The sequence below is a fragment of the Tiliqua scincoides genome, chromosome 1, assembly GCF_035046505.1.
Source record: "Tiliqua scincoides isolate rTilSci1 chromosome 1, rTilSci1.hap2, whole genome shotgun sequence".
Classification (NCBI taxonomy): domain Eukaryota; kingdom Metazoa; phylum Chordata; class Lepidosauria; order Squamata; family Scincidae; genus Tiliqua; species Tiliqua scincoides.
The window spans coordinates 112097803-112121266 of record NC_089821.1 but is presented as its reverse complement, the minus strand read 5'-3'; the positions used below and the strand labels follow the sequence as shown (position 1 = coordinate 112121266).

The following is a 23464-nucleotide window of genomic DNA, read 5'->3' as shown; positions in this document are numbered from 1 at the left end:
CGAAGGATTCCTTTCAAGGGATTTTTTCTGAAACACTGAACCATAATAGCTTGAACAAATAAAATTCATTTCACTGAAAGGATATATCCGTCTATCTTGTATATAGCTTCACACTAAAAATATAACACATTGGATAAACAAATGCATATTTTTTTTAATATGTCCCAGAATAGAAAATTTTCACTCGAAAGACTCAGAACTGAATTGAAATTGAAAGCTTCAATGGAAATTGAAAGCTTACAGAATTGAAAGCTCAGAATTTGTTATGTGTTAAAAATGCTCTTCGAATATTAGGAGTGATCTGATCACAAGCAAGCCACTGTCACTGCTGCTGGGAACTTTTTCCAGCAATTGAACTGTCTAATTAATTGAACAAACTTTGACAGGACTCACCCTAGTGCCCATCTCCTCAGGGAATAGGCATCTCTATGCCAGCCATTGTAACTACTGTAAGAAGAACAAAAGACAAGATTAAAACATACTGAAAGAGATGCATGCTTTACACACAGCTTTACAGAATCAATTTAGACATAAGGTTATCCACATGAATTTCTCCATGGGAATAAATTGTGGAACCAGTTCTGCAAAAAGTATAACACAGTCTAACTAAACCAAACTAATGTGAATGTCACTCTGACACACACACATTCACTCACACTCTCTCTACTCTAAAGAAAAAATGGTGTTTTCTAGAGATACCAAGGCACTGTTACAAAACAAAATGCTGCAAATCTGTCACAGAAAACTTGAAGTGGAATGCCACAGAAACTGCACATAACACTATAAGCAACCCAAATTTTCAAGTGAATTTTCAGGTAACCACCTGAAGATTGATAAATGTCTGTTATTCCTTATCAGGAAGTTACATGTTGCAATAACCTGTCAAATTTAATGTTCCAGGACAGGCAATTAACAGCACAGACTCCCAACAATAGGGGAAGTTAAACAGGGCTGTATATTAGCCCCTTTTTTGATTAATCTGTTTTTGAATGATCTTACTACCTCTTTGGATGGTGTGGAGGGACACTGCCTCAAACTTGGGGCCACTTGTGTCTCAACATTGCTTTGTGCTGATGATGCCATATTATTATCCCCCACAAATCTTCAATCCTGGCCAGATAGCTGCCTATTTATATGATCTACAATGCCCGCAAAAACACAGAGCTTACTCCTTGGTCAGGTGCAATGTTATTCCATCGGCATCTCTATTTGGAAGATTTCAAGGGATCCCATGCAATTAAGAGATGCTTTTTTGTGAATTGGGGGAAACAGAGGCAAATTCACATGTTTATTGTCTATTTTACTTTGATAACAGTTCTAAGTATTTAGGATAGATTCTTACAAAGGTGATAGTTTGGCTAGAAGCCAAAAAAATCCACTTTATCTTAAATGATGTTGTGGATGGAAAGATCGAAGTGGAGGCTTCTTTTATAGCTTTGGTAGTCAACCTACATAGCAAATGAACTAACTGCGTTTGTATCTTTATGACAATTTTAACTTAATGTCCTTTTCTCCTCCTGTATTATTGTCTCCACACTAATAAAGGTTTTATCTATATATCTACTATAATGACATAAGTATCATTTAGATTTAGTCCAAGTCACATAACACACTTGCATCCTGTAAGAATTTAAAAAGTGCGATTCAATCATCACTATTTCAGTGTAAAGAAAATGGCTTAAGTCTGCTTCATGAAAAACCAGGGTGCAAGCTGCTGGACAATTTAAAGTTTCCTACCAGTGCACCAACAAAATGCAAGTTTTAATTTTTACAGGCTACGAGTTTAATAAAAAAAACTGTGTTACTCACTAGTATTGGTAGGATGAAGTTGATTTTTGTGGGAAGAGTCTTATTTCAGGATAGCCTTGAATATTTTCTTGGTGACAAAGAGAGAAATACTTTTGACAGTCCACGCTACCAACTGAAATCAGTCCATTGAGCAACTGTAACACAAGAGCATTTAAGATGAGTTGCAAAAATGACTGCAATCAGAAGTCCAAAGATTCATTAAAATGCATTAATCTACTTGTCAAAACATCCTGTCATTCTAATACAATGACCAGTGTTTGACAAGATGCACACACGGATCTCTTTTATTCCAACGAAGGAACAGAAGTATGAGCCCATAGAATATATGTGTATGTTTCTGCTTCCTCCAGGTAAAGAAAAATGTTTGAAAGCAAGTGAGTTTCATACATATATCCAAAATGCAGCACCCAACAGATAAATAGGCTATCTATGAGTAAACCAATGTCTTAAGATATTGCCATGAAAATGTCCAGAAACATAATCAGGTCAGGAGTTTGCTCGCTTCTGTACACTTTCCTTTTCAAGCAGTTCTTATGCCAGAATCCCTACACAAAAATCAGTGAAACCTGACAGTGTATTTAAACTGCCATTTAGAACTTGCACAGTGCTTTCTTGAATGCTTTCCTCTAACTGAATGCATGGATAGCAAAACTCTCTCTCTAGTCAGTACTAATGAAACTGACAGCCCCATCACCCTGCTGGTGGAAGGTGTGCTCTGCCAGAACTGGCTGCTGAAAAGCAGCCATAAAGAGTAGCCCAGAGTGTGTAGAGTAGAATGCTGATGAAGCGCCTTCCTGCACACATCGCTGGACCACTGTCCACCTATTGAAACAGGTAAACCAGTGGGGGAAATAGGAGGGCAGAATGGAGGGGGGAGGGGGAGGAATGGAGGGTGGGGAGGCTGCAGGACGACGTAGATTCAACTGCTATGGTGTGTGACTTATCTTATTCCCTCTGCTAGCAGCCTCTTGCTATCTCTCTCCTTGAACATGCACTAGCGAAATCACAGGTGCATGTCCATGGAGACCCACTGTGGACTGGGAAGCTTACAGAGGGGTAAGGGGATTTAATTTCCTTCTCCTTCCAAACCCTCCTGCTCTGCCACCCCCCATGCTGGATACGATGTGTGGCTTTTTGGTGCAGCAGCCCCAATGGGGTTGTGGTGGTTAAAGGATAGGAAGGTGCACAGGGGGTACGTGATGTACAGTTAAGAGCAGAATGTTCCTACCTATTACAAATGCAAGCTACCATGTGGATCACAGGACAGACAAAACACACACAAATCCAGTTTTTGGGATGCACATGCATGCATACATGCAGTAGAAAAGTTGTTGCTGAATGCCATGGATCTCTTGCATCATGGAACAAAACCACAGAACACTGCACAAAGAAATTTTACCCTGGCCATCCTCTTCCATTCTGGCATTAAAGCTTGACAAGGACCACACCAAGGAGCATAGAAGTCAACCATCCAGACTTCGTTATTCTTTCTTTTCTTCACTAGCTCAATGAAGGTCTCTGGCGTGAGAGAAACTACGGAAGGGTTCATGAGATCCTAAGGCATACACAGAACAGAGCTTTCATTTAATTTCTGAACTTGCTCAGCAATAACAGGATGGAACAAGGGGTGTAAAGTGTCAAACTCAACTCTTATTTACATACAGTACTTTACAAAGCTCTCTTTTTCATGTGTTAATATATAAATCCTGAACACATGCATCTGTTCCAGTGAAACTTATATAAACACATTTTGGATCACAGTTTAAGATGTAATCTTTCTTACTAGAGAAAACTGGGTAGAACAGAAAATATGAAGCTACCTTCTGCTGATTCAGACAATTGGTTCATTTAGCTCAGTATTATTTGCATGGACTGCCAATGGCTCTCAGACAAGATCTCTGCCAAACCTACCTGGAGATAACCAAGATGGCACCTGAAACATTCTGTATGCAAAACATGCACCCTATCAACTGATCTATGTCCCCTTTCCTATTCCAGATGGTCAGAACCCTAAAAGAGTTTACAGAGTTACATAAACATCTGGTGCAATTACCTCAATAAACTCCAGAATCTGCTCGGCAGAATGATGTCCTTCATATTCATGAGTGTTAGACTGGTTGAACACGACAGTTGTTGGGTAAGCTCTAATGTTGTGCTATGAAAACCAAAACAAAACCTTTAGATATAGCCAAGATCTATTTCAAGCTTCAGTAACTTTCTGCCATTTCATTTAGATGTGGTCCTCTGTTTTGAAACTACAGGTTGAGTCTCATTATTCAGGAGGGTTCCATTCCCAGAACACTACAGCAAATCAATTTAAAAAACAAAGGCCCTTTGCTCAGGTGATTCAAAAACAGCCTTGCTGACCTTTGTGATGTTAAGATAGAGTAATTAAGACAACAATCAGTCTCTCTCCAGGTGCTTAAAAAGGATTATCTTTCTTTCACATGTTCAGGGGGAAGGGAGGAGGTCGCTTGGAGAGAGAATGATTGATGGATTGTCCCTGGCTGCCCTCTCTCTAACTATTGTAAAGGACTGTTTTCCTTTAACTTACAGGGCCCTTCTCATCATGTTGTGATAAAAATCTCCACAACAGTAAGAAAAGCATTTTAAAGGGGTGCATTTTTCCCCTTCTCCAGGGATCAGCACATTTTTTCTCATTTGCAGTGGCCATTTGTGTTGAGTCAAATTCGTGTATAAAAAAATCCATTTATAACAAGGCTGGACCTGTAATATGTATTTACAAAGTAAAGGAAACCTGAATTTCTTCAATTGAACAAAAGTTTAGGATATATGGAAGGCTTGACAAATGTTTCAGTGTAACACCAAGAAGAGTGTTGGGTAGTTTTAAAGGTTGTCCAGAGAATATATTTTCTAATGATGCAAGATTATAGTTTTAATTACTGTAAGTGGCTTTGCGCTTTTTTAAGAGAAAGACAAGGAACATACATTTAAGTTTTCAGGTTTTTATAAAAAATACAAATTTCTTTATGTTTCTCTGCAGACTATGCTATCTTAAAATTCAGCTCCTTTCATACGGTATGTGCTTTTTAAATGCCTTCCAGTAACTCATTTTCAGATTCTGTGCCCATTTCCTATGCTTTTTATGATTTTTCATTCACCAGACTCCACGTTCACAGAATTTAGTTTGCTGATCTTAGAGGCATAAGATGTGGTACAGAACAACTTAAATAAAAGCTAGTGGTTTAGAGGTGTGCGGGGAGGCAAATATTTGGAGGTTTGCCCCCCCCTCCCAGGCTATGTACAGTTTGCTATAAACACACTGCAATTTTCATGGAAAGAAACAGGAACAAAAATATTTATACTTGCAGTTTACCATGTTGCAAATCCCTTCATGCACTGTACAATCCAGTGTTCCAAATTTCAATTGACCATAGAGTTGCTTTGATGCTTTCCTCAGTTCTGGCAGTAAAGCTCGGCAGGGAGGACACCACTAAAAAGATGAAGACCATACATTTTACACCAAATACTGCAAACCACTGACAATTCTTAGTCATTAATAGAAGTGGGAGAAAATGGTGATGATAACTAAACAAAAACACACCACACTGCTTTCTGCACTTCTCATTTTTGTAAAAAACAAACAAAAAAACCCAAATCTGCACAAAAATAAAACTGTTTTAATTGGTTTTTATTTATTATTTAATGGGAGGTGCATGGGTAATGACTGCATCTGCTGATACTATACCACCTATCTCACCTACCTAGCACTTTTAAAGCAATTGTAATTTCTAATTATAATGTAAATTTTGAACAAACTCTGCTTTCTGCACTTCTAACTTTGGAAAGCATCAAAATCTCGTGAAAAAATAAATCAGTTTTCTCCCACTTCTAGACATTAGAAGCCGAGAAAATTCTAATTACCTTCTCTCTCTGAAACAAATAATTTGATGACTGAAATTGTATGAAGATAGACAACAGTTCACACAGTTGGGAGGTACAGTCAATTTAACTGTCAAGTAGACTATTTTGAGCAGATCAGCAGTGGCCAGAAAGATTATGGACTGTTGGAAGTTTTCAAAGAAGTTGAATATTGTCCACTCAGGAATCTTCCTGCAGAACAGGTCATAGCCACAGATGCACCAATGCATCCCTTCCCTTTCTGATTCCAACTACAATTTGATTAAGGGATAGCTATTCTAAAATGGGTTATATGTGCATTGCACAATATAAAACATCCCTACATGCCATTCTAGAATGTATTAAAAATACTTTACCAGTAATATTAATAAGCCATGGACAAATATAATCTACCAAAACCCCCACGTGTTTAATTATGAAAGTATTTGGTACTGTGGTAGTTACAGGTGCAAAGAAGTCAACAAGCCAAGGCTCTTTCTCTTTGCCAGGGAAATTCTGAGGTCCAAGGGTGACGACATGAGAATTTACGCTCTCCTTGGCAAAAGCCACAATGTCATACAGAATCTTCTTTCCTTTAAAAAAAACACAAAACACTTGATGTTTACTGTTTTAAATATGCATTTTTTTGCTGAGCAAGACCAGATAAAGTTGTTCAGAGAGGAAAGAAGTGAGAATTGGGTTTCTTTCTTTAGGAAATCAATTTGGGGAAGAATAACCAATATTTCAAGTTTTTTGTCTCCCAACCGGAATGCAATACTTTGATACTTTTAAGCCAGTTATGTCAGGAAGGTCTGATGCTGTAAGAGTGTAAAAATAGTAAGTTTTCTTTCAAAAGTTTTCTTACCATGATGAATTTCATGGTTTTCCATTCCCCGTCCTTTAAATACTACTGTACACGGTTGGTAAACATACAAATTGTTACAGACATTTGGTGCAGTAAGGCAGTCAAACTTGCCAACCTACAAAGAGAAGCTCCTGTTTATCTGTAGAATTGTCCATAAAATAACATAAATGACCACTTTATGCAATGCAAAACATTTATGGCATTCATAAAAGCTATTCAAGTTTGTCTAAATTTACTGCAAAAAAAACAAATACTGGTGACAATATACAGAACATGTCTTAGAAAAAGATTCATGAACAGGCTATGCAGCTTCTCGGGGAAAATTATATATATATTCATTTCAAGACTTCTAAAATGTCAGAATTTACATGTGCTGGGGAGAGGCAGGCAATGCACACTGGGGTTGATACAGGTCTGACATGAAGCCTAGAGGAAGCAATTAGAGAAATTGAACACTGAAGTGCACATTTCCAGATCCATTCCCACGTGTACAAGAGAGACAGGCTGCCCTTCTGGAGATGCTAACTCAGCATCCCAGCGTATGCTTATGCTCCAATCTTACAGTGAAAAGTTAAACAGCTTCTGGATAGCCACATGGGAGATAACAGAGTTCAGGCTTCCTGCACTATTCCATTCATGCAAATAAGATACATGTTTGAGGCAGGCAGGGTTGCATAAATGTGGCCAGGACTGAAAGTGTAAGGAGCTGGCTGGAAGCAAATAACAGATAAGCCTGGAAATCCCTCTGATTAAGAAATGTCTTGTGGGACCTTGTAGGAGAGGGGGAAGGTTTCAGCAGAGGTCACTCTCCCTTCAAGTCACCACTGTCCTTAATGCCTTTTTATGAGCCAGGTTAAATGCATACATTAGCCATCAATTTTCACAGGTTTCCTTGTTCTTACCTGAATGTGTTCTTGTTTAAGTAGAAAACTTAGTTTTTTAAGATCATGATCTTCTGACTTGCCACTTTCACCAAACTGAAAGAATATCAGCCACCGATGATGAGCCACGTGATCCTGACAAAGGGAGGACAATTCCAAAATAAGATTATATTTTACATCCATAAGAAGATCATATTGCATTTCTCAGACTTTTTAATGATTCTTCTATGCAGAATCAAAACAGGAAGCTGGGGGGAAAATTGAATGGATTTTTTCTTGTGCAAATACAAGGTGTTGGACTTTACAATGTCTGGACAGCATAAATGTTTTTTGCTGTCTCTGTATTTGTAGTTATTGTATGCCATTTTTATTTTCACATTTTTATACCACCCTTCGTCCAAGGAGGTCAGGCTGGTGTACATAGTTCTTTGCCTCTTTTTCTCTTGGAACAACCCTGGGAGGTAGGTGAGGCTTGAGAGACAGCAACTGGCCCAAGGTCAGCCAGGTAACTTCTATCACTATCTATGGGTTTTTATTGAGATGCTGCTGCCGCCATTTGCTACTCTGGGTTTCTAAGAATGTTTTGTATTTTCCCAAAATCCAAAATTTTCTAAGAATGTTTTGTATTTTCCTAAAATCCAAAATTTATTTATTTTATTTTCCCAAAATCCAATTTTTTTTATTTGTGCATTTTAAACACATCTTGAATATTCTGTAATTATATGTATTGCATTGACTACTGTAAGCCACCATGAACTTTGGAAAAGTATAGTACAAATGTTTTAAATAAACACCACAGATTTTTTTCCCCTTCCAAAAAGCTCAACATTGCCATGAAATTATTCATGGCAATTTTACGATCACAAACATACCCATAATCCCACAAGTATAATTCCATGATTAATAGTTGTCATGAATATGTGCAGTTCAGGCCCAGTAGCATTGCAAAGCCTGAACCAAAGTAACCCAGTAACATAGAATGGCTGGAATCCTAGCTGAAAGGTATTTACAACTCATGGAAGGTGATAAATGTAGCACCTCAGTAGCCAGAGAGGCGCCCAGGAATCCCTAGAGGGGAGGGAGAGAACTAATAGCATCCAGCCCCACTTCGAAAAGATTCTGTCCCCAAGAGTTCTGATTGGGCAGTTTGAAATGAGTAGAGAGTCACACCATCCTCTTGGCATGAGAAGTATAAGAACAAAGCCCAAAGGGGGCCCTTTGTCTTTTGGCGTGGGTGCACATCCTGCCCCGCCAGGACCATGTGGCCTCATAGGTAACTGAGGATCTACAAAAGAAGCTGACCCAGGTGAGCGTTAGAGAATAATAGAGTTAGCCAGTTAGCTTTGTTGTTTTATGCTGATATGTTTCCTAGAAGTTTTATGCCTCTAGCATTTGCTGCCTTTTGTAACTTTCTGTAACCCTATGTACTTAATAAAGTAAAAATCTTTTTACCATGTTGGTTCATTGTCTGTTGGGGACAAAGGTTCAGAATCCTGCCTAGCTGTTCAGCAAGCTACCAAAAATCCTCATTGTGGACTAGAAACTTGAGGACTGAGACTTTAAGTAAAGAAAGTGCTCAGTGCCTGCAAGGGATATAGTTAAGCCTAAAGGGTCTCGGTGTCCCTGGACTGAGGCACTGGCTCTTACAGAGTGGTGGCAGTACTACCGAACAGGGATCTTTGAGGGCTCTAGGGTTCAGAACCAACAACTCTGAGCACCCCAAAACCCTGGGAGTGAGCTCAAGGGTACGACAATAGTGCAATCCTCACAGAAGCAAGCCCCACTTCATTCACTGGGGCTTACTCGCAGGTAGGTAAGTACAGAATTGCATCCTTTGTATAATGTCCTAATATTGACAGCATTCCTGATGTACACATATTTATAGTTTGTGAGTGTGTGTACACATACTATAGTATACTACATATATAATATCACAGCATATTTATATTATGTATGTGGACAGTACACCTATTTATAGAATTTAAAAGTAGATGGCAAGATATGCACTTTGCAAAAAAAAAACAACCATGAACAGGAGATAAAACAGGATAAAATCTGGCCATTCTCTGCAAGCTTTCAATGACTGAGCTTGGCAGCACTCATATAGGACAAATATCCACTGGGTATTGCACACAGTATCTAGAGCAGGGGTGTCAAACTTTCATACAGAGGGCTGAATAGCATTCATGATGCCTTCTGAGGGCCGGAAGTGATGTCATTAGGCAAGAAGTGATGTCATTAAACTTGCCATAACCAAAAATATGCATGACTTTTTCTCACTTAGGAACTCATTAGTTGCAAATGACAGAAGAGATAAAACACAAAACTTGATAATCTTTCAAGACATGGGAGAGCTGAATTTTCATGTAAGCTGCCCTTTCAGCAGTAATACCTCAGCACTGCTCAGCAGCTGAGAGCCTAAGAGTCAGATAAAAAGCTTCCATGGGCCGCATCTAGCCCCTGTGCCTTATGTTTGACACCCCTGGTCTACAGCAGGGGTTTCCAAACTTTTTGGCCAGAGGGTCGCATCAAATATCTGGTGTGGTGTGGACGGCCGGAAAAAAATTTAAATATAAAATTTAAATAAATAAGAGATGGAACTTAAATGAATGAATAAATGAAAGAATGGGCTCATTCATTCCACCTCTCTGGTCCTCAGAACACCCTCCAGACACAATCAGAGCACAGTTCTGGTCATGTTCAGTTGAGTAGGCCAGAGGCTTTCAGGTTACAAGACGTTGGCTGCGGGCCTGAAAGAGGCTTGCTGTGGGCTGCATCTGGCCCCCGGGCCAAGGTTTGGAGACCCTTGGTCTAGGAGCATAAATGCACTTCAGAGGACCCCAATTTAGGGGTACAAAGTGTTAATCTCCAAAGCATTTCATCCGTGCTTGTACGGCAGAACTAGTTGCACAATTGTTTTGAAAGAAAGGTATCACAGAATTAGAGGGTTGAGAGTATATTCAGTTCAAACTCATGACCAATATGTCTCATTCACAGTATTAACTTCAAACTAGATAGCTGAAGTCATGATCGTGTCCTATCTCTGCTACTTGCTGTATACCTGCTCTTAATGTACACATGGATGGAACTCTGTCCACAGGCAGGCATATGCAGAGGGAGGAATAAACTTGAAACATACAATTTAAAGTATTAAAGTGAATGTGACATTGAGCAAGTTCACTGAATTTCAGTTCTTCATACCACAGAATTAAAAGTCCATGCTAGCACACAGGACTCTGGATTACTTGTATTTTTCACCTTAATGGTAGGTGTAAGTACACAAAAGAAATGCAATCTGAGGGCAAAATGAAACACTATATCGCTAAAGGAGAACTATGAAGATCTCTTGGGAAAAACGAAGTACTTAATAAATAGATCGGGGGGGCGGTGGCAGCAGCAAGAGATTTAAGATGCTCCAGCTGAAAGATCTTTAAGAGTCTAGATCAGAATGCCCTTTACCTTTAGCATAGGTGCAGAGATCATTTCAAAGTCTGGAAGGTGTTGCATGACTTCCAAATATATCTCTTTTGCATCCAAGGAGCTAAGGAACTAGAGGGGAAAAATAATTTACTCTTATGCCATCTTAAAGTGTGTCATTTTATAAAATGAAACCTGATCAAACACTAAACCATGTCAAGACAAGCACTGCATTGTCTTGAAAGGCTTGAGAAGATGGATGAATGAACATACAAGAAAGATTATTTACATCTAGGCCACGTACAGCAAGCACTTGGAAACCATGGGGGATCCACTCCAAGACCCCAATGAATAAATAATTCTGTGGATAATTAAATTTGTGGTTGGAGGGCCTCAGAACACCTCCCAGACATGACTTGAAGATTCCCGTGCACACCAGAAGTGACTTTCAGTCATGTCCAGGAGGTCCTCTGAGGCCCTCCAGCAGGGAGCTCGGCATCTGCGGACACTGAAATCCATGGATACTAAGCCCACAGATGAGGAGGCCTCACTCTATTGTACAGGTGGAACCCCATATCTGTGGATCCAGCCCTGCTCCCATTACTATCGTTTAGACTTAGAACCTTAGCAGGGTGAAAGTGATTTTCCCTATACAGGTCGCTATAAGCCTTCAAGTTTATAGCAAGGCAGGCTGCTGGCAGCCTGAATGCTTGAAAAAACTAGAGTGATGTTAACTGGAGGCAGGAAGTTAACTGCTTCTTGTTAGTGTTGCTTTAGTTTTTCAAGTATTTAGGTTGCCAGCAGCCTGCCTTAACATTGCTATAAGCTCAAAAGCTTTTATCAACCCGATACTGAAGAACATTTTTGCCCCGATAAGATTCTAAACTAAATGGGCACTGGGAGGGGCGCAGAGAAATGATTCCTCTGTATCTGTGGAATCTGTGGACTGGAATGGATCCCCTGGGGATCTGCCTGTATTTCTGTCACATTCCTATCCTTCAAGCATTTCAGGAGCTGCTTGCAATGACTCCAGAAGTGGGTGCAAATGACAGAAGATTCCCTATCACTATCACTTAAGGGGCTAGTGAGCACTATCACTTAAGGGACTAGTGAGTCCTGGAGGATATCAATTGCTGATGCTTTATAGATACGTCCATTTACTGTATGACTTGACGTGTGTTATTCAGAGCCTCCCTGCTAATCTTGTGACAGTCTAGTGCAACAGCCTGGAGATGTGCTAAAAGGAAGAACAATATGCTATAGTGTGTCTAGCACACCTGAACCTCCAGCACTGAATGATTCAGACTTGTATTTGGAGGTCGCATCCAGTCTGTATCAACTCGAACCAGCATTTATTCTACATTTCTCCCAAATCCTAAAAACACTTTCTTTGTGTTGAATAGAAAAGAGGCATGTCAGAATTCAGATCTTCGTAACTGTTACAATATTTGGTAGAGCACATTTATACAGGAATGGATACTGTCAGATAAGAAGAACGAACAATTCTGAATACTGAGCATGCAGGCATTTAGTGCTTAATAACTTGAGCACAATCAACTGCAGAGCTAATATGGCTCAGTTCTTACAGGTTTTGACAAAACAGCTTTCAACAAGTTCCCATTTTTCTTTCTCATTGAAATCAATGAGACCATGACCTTTCTTTTAAGCTCATTACTTAAAATAAGTGAAAGTAGTTAAAGTTTCTGTTATATCAATTCAGATCATAGCACACTCGTGCAAGAGACATTAGATACAAACTCATTTGTCCAGTTAAAGACAAAGATAAAAGCAAAATCTTTAGCCAGTGCTCTCTGTCACATAGTAATGTGTTTTATTATCTGAATGTGCCATACCCTTGAGTGGCGAAGGTGCATTTTCAGCATCATCAGAATTTAGGTGAAAGGATAATACAGAAATGTGCAATCCTGTTTATGATATCCAGATAACACATGTATATCTTCCAATGTACATAATTTAATTTCTCTGAATGCCAGAAACATATGATCCATCAAAATACAAATTAACTAATCATCATCTATTGAGAGTAAAAAAGTATTTATAAAAGGCACTTCTTCCTTCACCACCTCAGTGTGTGTATGTGCAAACCAATTGTAAAGCAACTCATACCAAAACACCGCCTGCCTCTTTATTAGTTAAGGTGGCTCCAGGTGGGAAGTATGCTGTACTGCTAGATGAGATATCCAAGTTATCACAAAGCTCACCCTGGGTGGTACAGTCCATCCAGCCTACATTAACAAGGCCTTCCTATATATGAAACAAAAGGAAAAGTGAAAACTGAAAATGCAGAGAGAGAAGACAGTGTTCACAAACATACATAGGATGCTTGAGGGCAACACTTAATTCACACAAGATATTCAACTACGAGGAAATTCCTGTACACAAATACATTTTACCATTCAATTTATGGTTTGTTTCGTATAAGGCAATTCCCCCATAGAAAGATCTGAAAAACCATGGGCAGGACTTGACAGCAGTATCCAAAAAGCCACATGACTCATTCCACATGCCCAAGAAAGATTTAGATGCCATCCTGCCAAATGGCAAACCTCCTTTGAAACTGAGGAAAGCTGGAAAAGCAGTTTTGGTGCAGCATGTCTCAAAAGGAAGCAGTCAAAGATTCCACTGAGATTCCAAAGACTCCACGTGTCCAAGAAAAATACTGACTAGTTTCAAGTCCCATCCATTTCAGCAGAAATGTACATTTAAGCTCCCACCCACTGAAATCAAAAGGGACTTAGAACGGCTTAACTTTGGCCAGTTTATTACAGGCTGTTGTAAATTCATTCAATACTACTTACCAGCATGCCGGCCAATTTAAGTCGTGTTTCAAAAGGCAAACAATCTAGAGAATGACAATAATAAGAGACTGAGACACAAGGTTTTTGTTACAGTGGTTGAGCTTACATGTGTGTGGAATCATACAATTAAAAGCTTTCAGCCAAAATGTTAAAAAAATGGGAGGTGATGATTTCCAGTGACAGCCAGGAAAGTATATGCTGTTGCAAAGGATAAACTGCACAGTAAACAATTTGTGCATGCTAACTAACTCTACCTCATTAGTTAACAGGACATAGCCGCTAACAATTAAACAATTTTAAATATTCAAGATGGCTCTTTTCAGAAAACGATCACCTGTGGAATAAGTGTTCTAGTGGTGTTGGGCGCTTTCCAGATGTCGCAAAAGGCAACATGCCAGAGTGCGTGGTCTAGCTGCTGCCGCAAGCAGCCAGCAAGCACTATCAGTTGGCAGAGTCCCGCCAGGTCCACAGAGAATGGCTAGAATGGGCGCTGATGGAGGTGGATCGGGACTAGGAAGGGGTGGGTTTGGTGGAAGGAGCTCCTGTTGAATCCAAACCCCTTTCGTGGGCTCTATCTGCCTTCACACATGGACCTGGCACACGTGTAGACCTGTGCATCCTGTGATTGGCTTACCTCAGGGAAGGGAACAAATGTCCCTGTACCCAGAGGAGGCCAAAATTCCCTTGCATGTTACATGTTGACTCCACTGCATTGCTGTGTGAGGAGATAGTTAACATTGGGCTGCCAGTGTATTAAAAACAATTCTACTCTCTGAAAGGCAAAAATGGTTGGCTGGCAACCTTCAGTCTTGAAAGACTATGGTATAGGCCTACAGCACCCAGTATTCCCAGGCGGTATCCGATCCAAGTACTAACCAGGCCTGACCCTGCTTAGCTTCCAAGATCAGACAAGATTGGGCATGTGCAGGATAACAGTTGCTGTCTGAAAGGCAACTGTAACAACAAAAATGTATTGTATTTTCCTGTTCTTTATCAGTTTCTTTGCTTTGATATTTGGGTGTTAGAATATTTAAATTCCCTGGGATGTATCCTCCAATTTCCTTCCTCCAGTTCAGAGAAAGGACTCTGCAGAATTTCTTCAGCAAGAAGAAAACTTACAAACCTATTTTAAAATTAATTGCTCAAAAAGAATACATATTTACCTCCATGTTCAGTGCAAAAAGAAATTAACCAGCCAACACCAGAAGCAAATGCAGTCTGAACAGCATTAACAAAATTTCCTGAAAAATAAAAACACAGAATCCATACGTAAGGGATAGCACTTTCCATTTTCATTTATTTAGAAGTTTAACTTAGCAGAAATTGCTTCTTATGGCAATAATTTTATCTTTTACACTTTTAATACATTTAGGAAAGGGACCATTAGTTTAAATTATACCTCACCTTTTATTTGATTCCGGGGTTTGAATGCAAGTGAACAATATTATGATTGCAAAGTTTACCTGCCCATAATTCTGTCACTGTGCTTGTAACATACTGCATGGCAAAACTCATTAAACTCTCCTTTGACCTGTCTCCATAATATTTCACTGGATTCTAAAAGGAAAAAAGAAACACACACTTAACACAATATTTTGGGGTCACATGTACTAGTCAATGCATAGCAAATTGATTTAGATCATCCATCCAACCTGAGGGATTTAATTATTTTTTATTCCAAATGATAACCTGTATTGCACCATATACTTCAGAAACCTACTTTCTGCAACATAAGAAAAGCCCTTCTGCATCAATCTATAGGCCCATTTAGCCCAACATTCTGTTTCCCGCAGTGGCCCCATCAGTTGTCCCTGGGAAGACTGCCAGCAGGAGAGAAAGACATACTTTTCTTCCACTGCTGCTCCCCTCCAACTGGTATTCAAACTACCACTGAACCCACAGGAAGCACATAGCCATAATGACTACTACTTTTTGTCCATCAGGACAAAAACCTACACTTGTAAGCTACACCAGTTCCTGGTCTTAATTTTCTATCACATAAATATTTATATGGTAGAAATTAATTATAAAGTGACACATGCATATAACAGTGAACACTTCTGATAAGCATTAATATCTTTATTATGCCTTCCTTTCATAAAACTAATGAGATTAGTTCTGCAGAAATGTTTGTTTTCTGCTATCCCTCAGGCATATGTACTCTGTAAGCTTGGATATCTCTGCCAGCTACCACATTTTTGTTAACCATTTTTTCAGAGTTGAAACAGTTTTCTCTTGCCAAATTCTGTGGAACTGTATGGTGGTTTTAAAAAAAAAAATTAACCACAAATGAGAGAAGACAAAATATGCCAATTCTGTAAATATTTTCAAGATATGAGAGAGCCCAATTATTAAGCTGGGAGATCCCAATTATAACAGGAGCCAGATAAATTGCTTCCAGGGGCCAATTACCTTATGTATGTATTAAATGGGAAAACAGAATGAGCAGAAACGAAGGGTTCCTCTCTTATGAAAGGATCCAAGCCGGTAATTCTGAGGGTTGTCTCTGGAACTCTAGCATGCAGGCAAAGGGATATCCAATTATGACAACTATTTGCTTACTTACCATTCCAGTTCTGAAAACATACAGGCTTGGGTAGCTGTTAATTCCTTTCATTCGGCAGAGCATTCTGTCGTCCCCACAATTGACAGCTCCAATACGTATTAATCCATCCATTTCTTTAGCAAATTCTCTCCACTTAAAAATTGGAAAAAAAAAATCATTATTTCAGTTAGCTTGCTGACCAAAACAATTTGATTATTTATCAGAATAGCTTTATAGAGAGGGTTCTTAAATACTTGATCTCCAGCAGGCAAATGTGGTACTATACAGTTAAAATCCTGCCTTAAAAAGAGAAAGACAAAGGAGAATAATGACTTTTTCACCACTTTTATTTCCTTGCATCCAGGCCACCCCGTACAGTTGTACAGGTTGCACAGTGCACAAGGGAGCCGCAACCAAGGGGGCACCATTCACATAGGGAGGAGGAAGAATGTTGGCGGAATGTAACCTCTGACAGAGAGAAGAGGTGTCTTTTTCTACTGACACAAAGTCATTTTTTTTAATATGCACAAAGGCATTGTATGGGCTAGAGGTGGCCCTGTTCACAAGAACCTATAATTGGCTCCACCTCCCATGTTCTCAATATGCAGGGGAACAGAAGAAGCTCCCAACTGGATCAGGCCAAAGGCCCATCTAGTTCAGCTTCCTGTATCTCACAGTGGCCCACCAGATGCCTGAGGGAGCACAAAAGACAAGAGACCTGCATCCTGGTGTCTCTTCCTTGCATCTTGCAAATTACCAGTTCAATTTCTTACAAAGCTCACGCAAGAAAGAAGGAAGGCAGATCTGACTGTGATTCTCTTCAACACTGCCAAAGCAAGAAACTAGGGCCATAACAGAATGGGAAAGTCTGACACAAATATTGACATATCCCTGGGTCAGGTCACTGGCTAGATGATAGCTTTCTTGCTAAAGGTCACTGCCTTTTCCCCACAACTGATCCCTTCAGATGTCCTCCTAAACTAGCTGTGATGTAAATTCATTGGTAGCAGGTACACAATCAGCAATACCTACCACTGGTGCCAAGTCGTGGCAATGTGAACATCGAGGGGAATAGAAATTTATAAACCACAATTCTCCAGAAGTAACAGCTGCATCTTTTTAAAAAGAAGAATCAAAATTATGCTATAGTTTTTACAACTGATCAATATCTAGTCAAATACAATTAGAGAAGAGTGCATACAGATTAGCTATTAAGGCCCAACAGAAATCCTCTTGTTTTTAAATGTCTACTGAAGAATGTTGCTGTTTCAACAGGCTTTAAAATGTTTTAATAAATTTCTACTGTTTTAAGGAATGTTTACTTATGCTGCTATTAAAAATATTGTATTCATATACAGTATGTTGCTTTTATGTTTGTTCCTTGAAGGTTTACTGCTGTGACTATACACTGGTCTTGCTTTTATTTCTATTTTTTACCCATAAAAGCAGAACACTATAGACAACATAGTTTATGGAATTCACTGCAACACAGTATAGTGATGAGTGACTTACATAAAGTCAAAGAAAAAAGCTGGAAAAGGGCTTTAGACACAGTCTCCAGAATTTTGCCTGTCAGTGGCCATGATAGCTAAATGAACTTCCACGTACAAGAGATGCCGTTTGCAAGCAAGAGAAGAAGGCCATTGCCTCCATGAGCTTCTTAGAAAAATCTAGCTAGGCACTGTGGGATACAGAATATGCAACTAGAAGAACCCTGGTCTGGTCTAACAAGGCACTCTTAAGCAACAACGCAGGCTAAATACTGCATCTGAAATTCACATTTCAAAAAACAATGACAACGACGTACTAAAGGAGGAAGCTTCATCTAAAGAGGTACTTTTCTCTGTTTCATCTCAAACAGAAGCACATCAATGGACGGACTCTACACAGATCTGAAGGGAATCCAGCAGCACAAGGAAACCTACCCCTTACAGGTATAACTGCATAGAGATCGAAGTACTTGTATGTGCTATACATGAAATAACTCTTGTCTCAGTGTCTAGTTGCCCAGCAACAAAAATAAGTTCTGCATTCCTGCTCCCACATGTTATCATACCCATTTAACAAACTTTTCAGTGCATACCTTAAACACACAAATGCATACCATTTTCAGGGTGGGAGCAAAGAGAAAGAAAAGCAGAATTGCATTGGCTAGTGACATAAGTTTTACGTGTCACTAGGGGAAAACACTGCATAGAGTGATGATGAGACTGTCAGACTAGGACCAGGGTTCAGGTATCCCACTCAGTTACAAAGTTCCCTGGACGATGCTAATTATCAGGTCTGCTGTGAGAATAAAATTTGGGGGGGGGGAGACATACGTACACTTCCCTGATTTCTATGGGGAAAGGGTGGAACAGGAAGTCAGACCGAAATATTTAAACAAGAAATTCTTATTATAGTAAGAGATTTGTGGATAGTTCTCTTTCCTACAGTTTTATCACTATTATTTGACAGATCATAAATCACAAGTTAGATCAAATGCTGCAAACAATAGCCATACACACTGGGACTGCAACCATCATAAAACCTGGCAATGCCAGGCAGCATTGTATTGCTTATTGTATGCACAGGTATGTCGCTATCTTGCTAAGTAAACAGATTACATTCTGCAAATACCCAAGTCAAACATGAAAAGGAAACTGCAAACACATACTAGCACTTAGTATCTGCAAGTTCTTTCCCTATGAGCAGAACTAAGATATCCTAGTTTGATTTTTTTTCCTACACACACCAACGCAGGATCTCTGTTATGGTTCCCGATTCATTCAAACCCCATTTTTACTGTCCGGGAAAGGAATCCCTACAGTTCAAGCTTACTCAGAGCCCAGTCCTAGGACTCTGAACACTGGCTCTGGGTGTCGTAAAACATGCCGCAAAGCACATGTACTGCACCCTCTGTGTAGGGAGTGCCAGTGTTGGCCCAGCACCAATTGGCACTGGGCCCAGCACCAGACGGATGCCGCCTGGAGTAAGGGAAGAGCTCCAGGTGGCAGTAAGGACTTTTGGAGTGGGGGAGGCGTTCTGGGGTGGGGGGGGAGAACTGGGGCGGAACTGGTGGAGCCCTGCTCTGCTGTAACCTATCTTCCACGTCAGGTTGCAAAGCGCAACACGGAGGTTCTCAAATCAGCGCTGGCAAAATAGCCGGTACAGACTTGAGAAGCACCACTGCAGGGCCTGGGGCTTTCCTTGGGGGGATGAAAGTCCCTTTCCCCCAAGGAGACCTCTGGCAGCACACCTGGATATAGCAGAAGCCATTTTAGTGCCGCTGCACTCGGCTGCGGTGCCGAGTATAGCACTGGGTGATTAATCTTTATCTTGTGAGTGCAGACTAATTAGTTAACAGAAATAACTCTGTTCTGCTGAAATGACTAAACCCTTTAATGGGAATTTTTTATGACCAGGAAGGGCAGAACACTCAAGACTCAAAGACGAAAATCAGAAAAATAAAATGGCGGGCGATATTTTCTTTGTGAAAGCATTGGTAGCCTTCCGTCAAGGTTGCAAAGATTACATCTCTACAATTTTTAGTGATATGACTCACATGGAACAATCATTTAATAAGAAACTACCTTTGAACACCATGTACGTACTCAACTCCAGCTGACATTTTGCAATATATTACTATCTACTTCCTGAAAATTATTTTCAGGGCACAACGTGGCACTTTGAATAAATTAAAAGTTTCAGGACACCATTCTGACTGCAGTGACTTACCAAATTCTCCTCTGTCCAGTGTTATGATTTCTGGATCATCATCATAAATACCTAGCAAAGAAACACCCAAATCAGCAATGGAAAAAAAACAACAACTGAGTAATATCAGCCTTGGGCCTAGTTTATTCATGTGGTATACAACATTTCAGTTTACTACCCTAGTTAAACTGAAGTCTCAGTTCTGTTATACTGCACAGGTATTTCTCCTTAAGAGTTCAAGTCCTCATTACTGAGACCTGCTACACTCAACACAATCTTGCTGGCTCTTGAACCCATAGCACTCAGCAGTGCCCAACTGCTCAACATTCCATTTGATGAGGCTTCTGTTTTGCTAAGTCACCTCATAAGGGACAAATAAAGATACCTGCAAGTCTAACCCAGCTGTGCTACAACAAAGGAAGCAGGCAGACAGGCTTGGTGTTCAAGCAGGAGTCCATGCAGAGTGTGGGCCTTCCCTACAAACTCCTCAGAACCCAGGGATATTACCACTGCCCCATGACAAGGATTTTTATGGGCCAGACAAAGCCTCGCAGATGGGATACTGCTTGTATGCCACTAGTTTGCCATCCATGTCTTGAAACATGTTTGGGAAACCATAATTGGTTTTCTCAATCTAGAAAGAGACTTAAAAGATACTGCTTAAGAGACTTTCAAGTTCATGAGATATCTCTCATGAAGGAGCAAGAGCTAAAACCAACACTACTGACTACAAACTGAAATTCATTTAACGTAATGAAACAGTGTCCTGTTTCTATGAATTATAGAGCAACTGAGAAAACCCAAGGATACACTATGTGCCATTATTCGCTGGTTATAATCCAAGACAAGTGCTCTAAAGCCTCCATTAACTCTGTGCTGATTGTGGCCACTGACTTTCCTTTAAGCAGTTCTTAAGTTATAACTAAGAACTCCCACCATGGGGAGAACAGTACAGGGTAATTCTGTTCCACCCAGAATGCATCTTACCAAAATCATAGCGGTAATAGTGCCAGCTTTCATATCCACCTCCTTGCTGGTGATCCTCCAGGCCTTTCTCACCATATTTATCGTACTTCTTTCGCAGGTCTTCATCTTTTAATACTTCATATGCTCTGTTTATTTTCAAAAAGGTTTCATGTGCGTCTGGGTTGTTCTGTAAGGAAGAAACTCCTAATGTTACTGAATACTAGAATGTAAAAACACGGTGATGTAACACTTTTCAATCTTGAAGAAGCTTAAGTATACATCATCCTAGTAATTGGCATTTAACTATTTGTATAAATTAATGACTTCATCGCTTGTTCAGCGCAAGTTGTTTTACAAGCTTACTGTGCTGCTGCTGCTTTCAAAACCATGAATGGTGTTGATGAGCAGAAACTGTCATCTACATAACTTCTAGGGTCCAATCCTATCCAACTTTCCAGCACTGATATAGCTGTGCCAATGGAGTGCACATTGCATCCTGTGGTGGTCTCTTCAAGGTAAGGGAAAGTTTGTTCCCTTACCTTGGGACTGCACTGGCACAGGAAAACTGGACAGGACTAAAACCCAAGCCAAATACCAGTACTGAGGCACAGCACAAGTTGATGTCACAGTATATCTTGACCCATGAAACCTAATGGAAGCAATCCACCCACCATGCAGTAACCTGTTCTGGGAGAAGCAGTCAGCATCACCTGATTGGAACTGCAATAACAGGGATTGTCAAGTCCCTGACAAGCCACAGCACAAGGATAGTAGAGTACATTAACTTTGGCAGTTTATGATCTGGGGATACACTTTATATCTAATTAATATCAGCACTAATTAATATTTTACAAGCTGAAATACATGCTTAAAACAATATTTTTCTACACAATGGCAACATTTTGTCACTGACAATACACTATTCCAAAGTGAACATGTGCATTCCATTGAAGGTTAAGGTTGCAGATGTATGAGCACTCAACTGTTGGTAAGCCCAATTAGAGCTTTCTAGCTCCAGCAGTATGAGCATACCGCTGGCGCTGGGTGTCGCAGACATGTCCTATAGGACATTTACGACACTCTCCATGTAAGGACCACAGGCACTGGCCCAGCACTGGCCAACGTTGAGCCCAGCGCCGCATGGACGCCACCCGGAGCAAACAAAGGGCTCTGGGTGGCGGTAAGGTTTGTCAGGGCAGGGGAGGCGTTCTGGGTGGGGAAAGGGTGGGGGAGGAACTGGTGCAGGAGGGCGCGGCACTGGCAGCGCTGGATCCAGTGCTCTGTACTGGGCTGAAAAGCCCAACATGGAGCTCTTCCAGTGTGTGCCATGTCATCTTCCCCCAAGGCAGTGGTTCTCACACATTTAGCACCGGGACCCACTTTCTAGAATAAGAATCTGTCAGGACCCACCAGAAGTGATGTCATGACCGAAAGTGACATCATCAAGCAGGAAAATTTTTAACAATCCTAGGCTGCAATCCTATCCACACTTATCCAGGAGTAAGTCCCATTTACTATCATTGTTAAAAGAATATGCATAGCAACTTGTTAAAAGTACAGGTCTGTAGCATTTCCTCAAATGCAGTCACATCCCAGAGTAGCATCAAGTCTAATAAAATATTGAAATGAATGGGGACCCACCTGAAATTGGCTCGCGACCCACCGTTTGAGAAACACTGCCCTAAGGAAATGAATATCTCCTTCCCCCAAGGGGACTCTAGCGGCTACCACAGCACCCATGGGATACAGTGGTAGCCATTTAAAAAGCAAGTGTTATACTTAGTTAATTGGAAAGCATGTTCTTGACAAGGTTACCTACCTGATTCTTATCAGGATGCAACTTTAATGCCAATTTTTTGAAAGCCTGTCTTATTTCTCTACTTGTTGCTTCTCTAGATATTCCTAGTAAACTATAATAGTCTTGATCAGGGCTAACAAAAGCTATTAGACATATCAATGTTAAAGACAGCAACAAAATTCTTTTAAAGTCTCTGATGCATTTTCCTATGGGTGTTGAGCTTTCCATTATGACAGCCTAATTTGAGCAAATTTCAGAGCAGCCAAAGGTTTCACAAAGCTCTAATCAAAAGATTGCTATATATTTCTGAAGAGGCTTTCTGTAGGATGTTTGGAGTCATAATTCACAGATACTGAAAGATGCTTCTCAAAGAGTTTTCATCTGTAAGAAAAACAAGAGTTTTCAGATTTTTTTATGCAATTGATTATTCTCAGAAATGTATTAGACAAATTCAAAATGTACAATAAACTAGAATTCATTCTGCAACTAAACATTTTATATCCTTGAATATACAGTATTCAGCATCAGTAATATTTCCTTCCTGTACAAACAGCTTTCTTCTTAACTATTAGCAGAATACAGAGAATCATCAAAGTCTATTACCATTAAGGAATACAGTATTTTCTTTCACTTTCTAAGGAATACAAGCTCCCTTCTTCTATGAAATATCACCTATTAGGAAAAAGTAGTAGTGTCTCATTTAAAAAATATAATTGAAGACAAATTCTTGTTATAAACAGACCAGAGAAAAAGAATTGTGTGTTGTGATTTAGGATCAAACAATTCATTTCTTTTGTACTGAATACC

General features: G+C 39.9%; 1 protein-coding gene across 1 annotated transcript in view; it reads right to left on the bottom strand.

The window, feature by feature from the left end:
* The window catches only part of DNAJC10 (DnaJ heat shock protein family (Hsp40) member C10), a 30718-nt gene that overhangs the window by 5677 nt on the left and 1577 nt on the right, over positions 1-23464 (bottom strand). The window contains exons 2-19 of the mRNA XM_066635180.1: positions 22679-23038; positions 20881-21046; positions 19915-19965; positions 17230-17312; positions 16219-16350; positions 15116-15209; positions 14816-14893; positions 13653-13696; positions 12961-13098; positions 10876-10965; positions 7438-7551; positions 6536-6650; positions 6136-6263; positions 5147-5263; positions 3863-3964; positions 3209-3364; positions 1810-1943; positions 394-447 (exon numbers count right to left, since the gene is read on the bottom strand). Coding sequence (XP_066491277.1) covers positions 394-447; positions 1810-1943; positions 3209-3364; positions 3863-3964; positions 5147-5263; positions 6136-6263; positions 6536-6650; positions 7438-7551; positions 10876-10965; positions 12961-13098; positions 13653-13696; positions 14816-14893; positions 15116-15209; positions 16219-16350; positions 17230-17312; positions 19915-19965; positions 20881-21046; positions 22679-22885 — 2003 coding nt within the window. The 5' untranslated portion in view covers positions 22886-23038. The remainder of the gene's footprint in view (positions 1-393; positions 448-1809; positions 1944-3208; positions 3365-3862; positions 3965-5146; positions 5264-6135; positions 6264-6535; positions 6651-7437; positions 7552-10875; positions 10966-12960; positions 13099-13652; positions 13697-14815; positions 14894-15115; positions 15210-16218; positions 16351-17229; positions 17313-19914; positions 19966-20880; positions 21047-22678; positions 23039-23464) is intronic.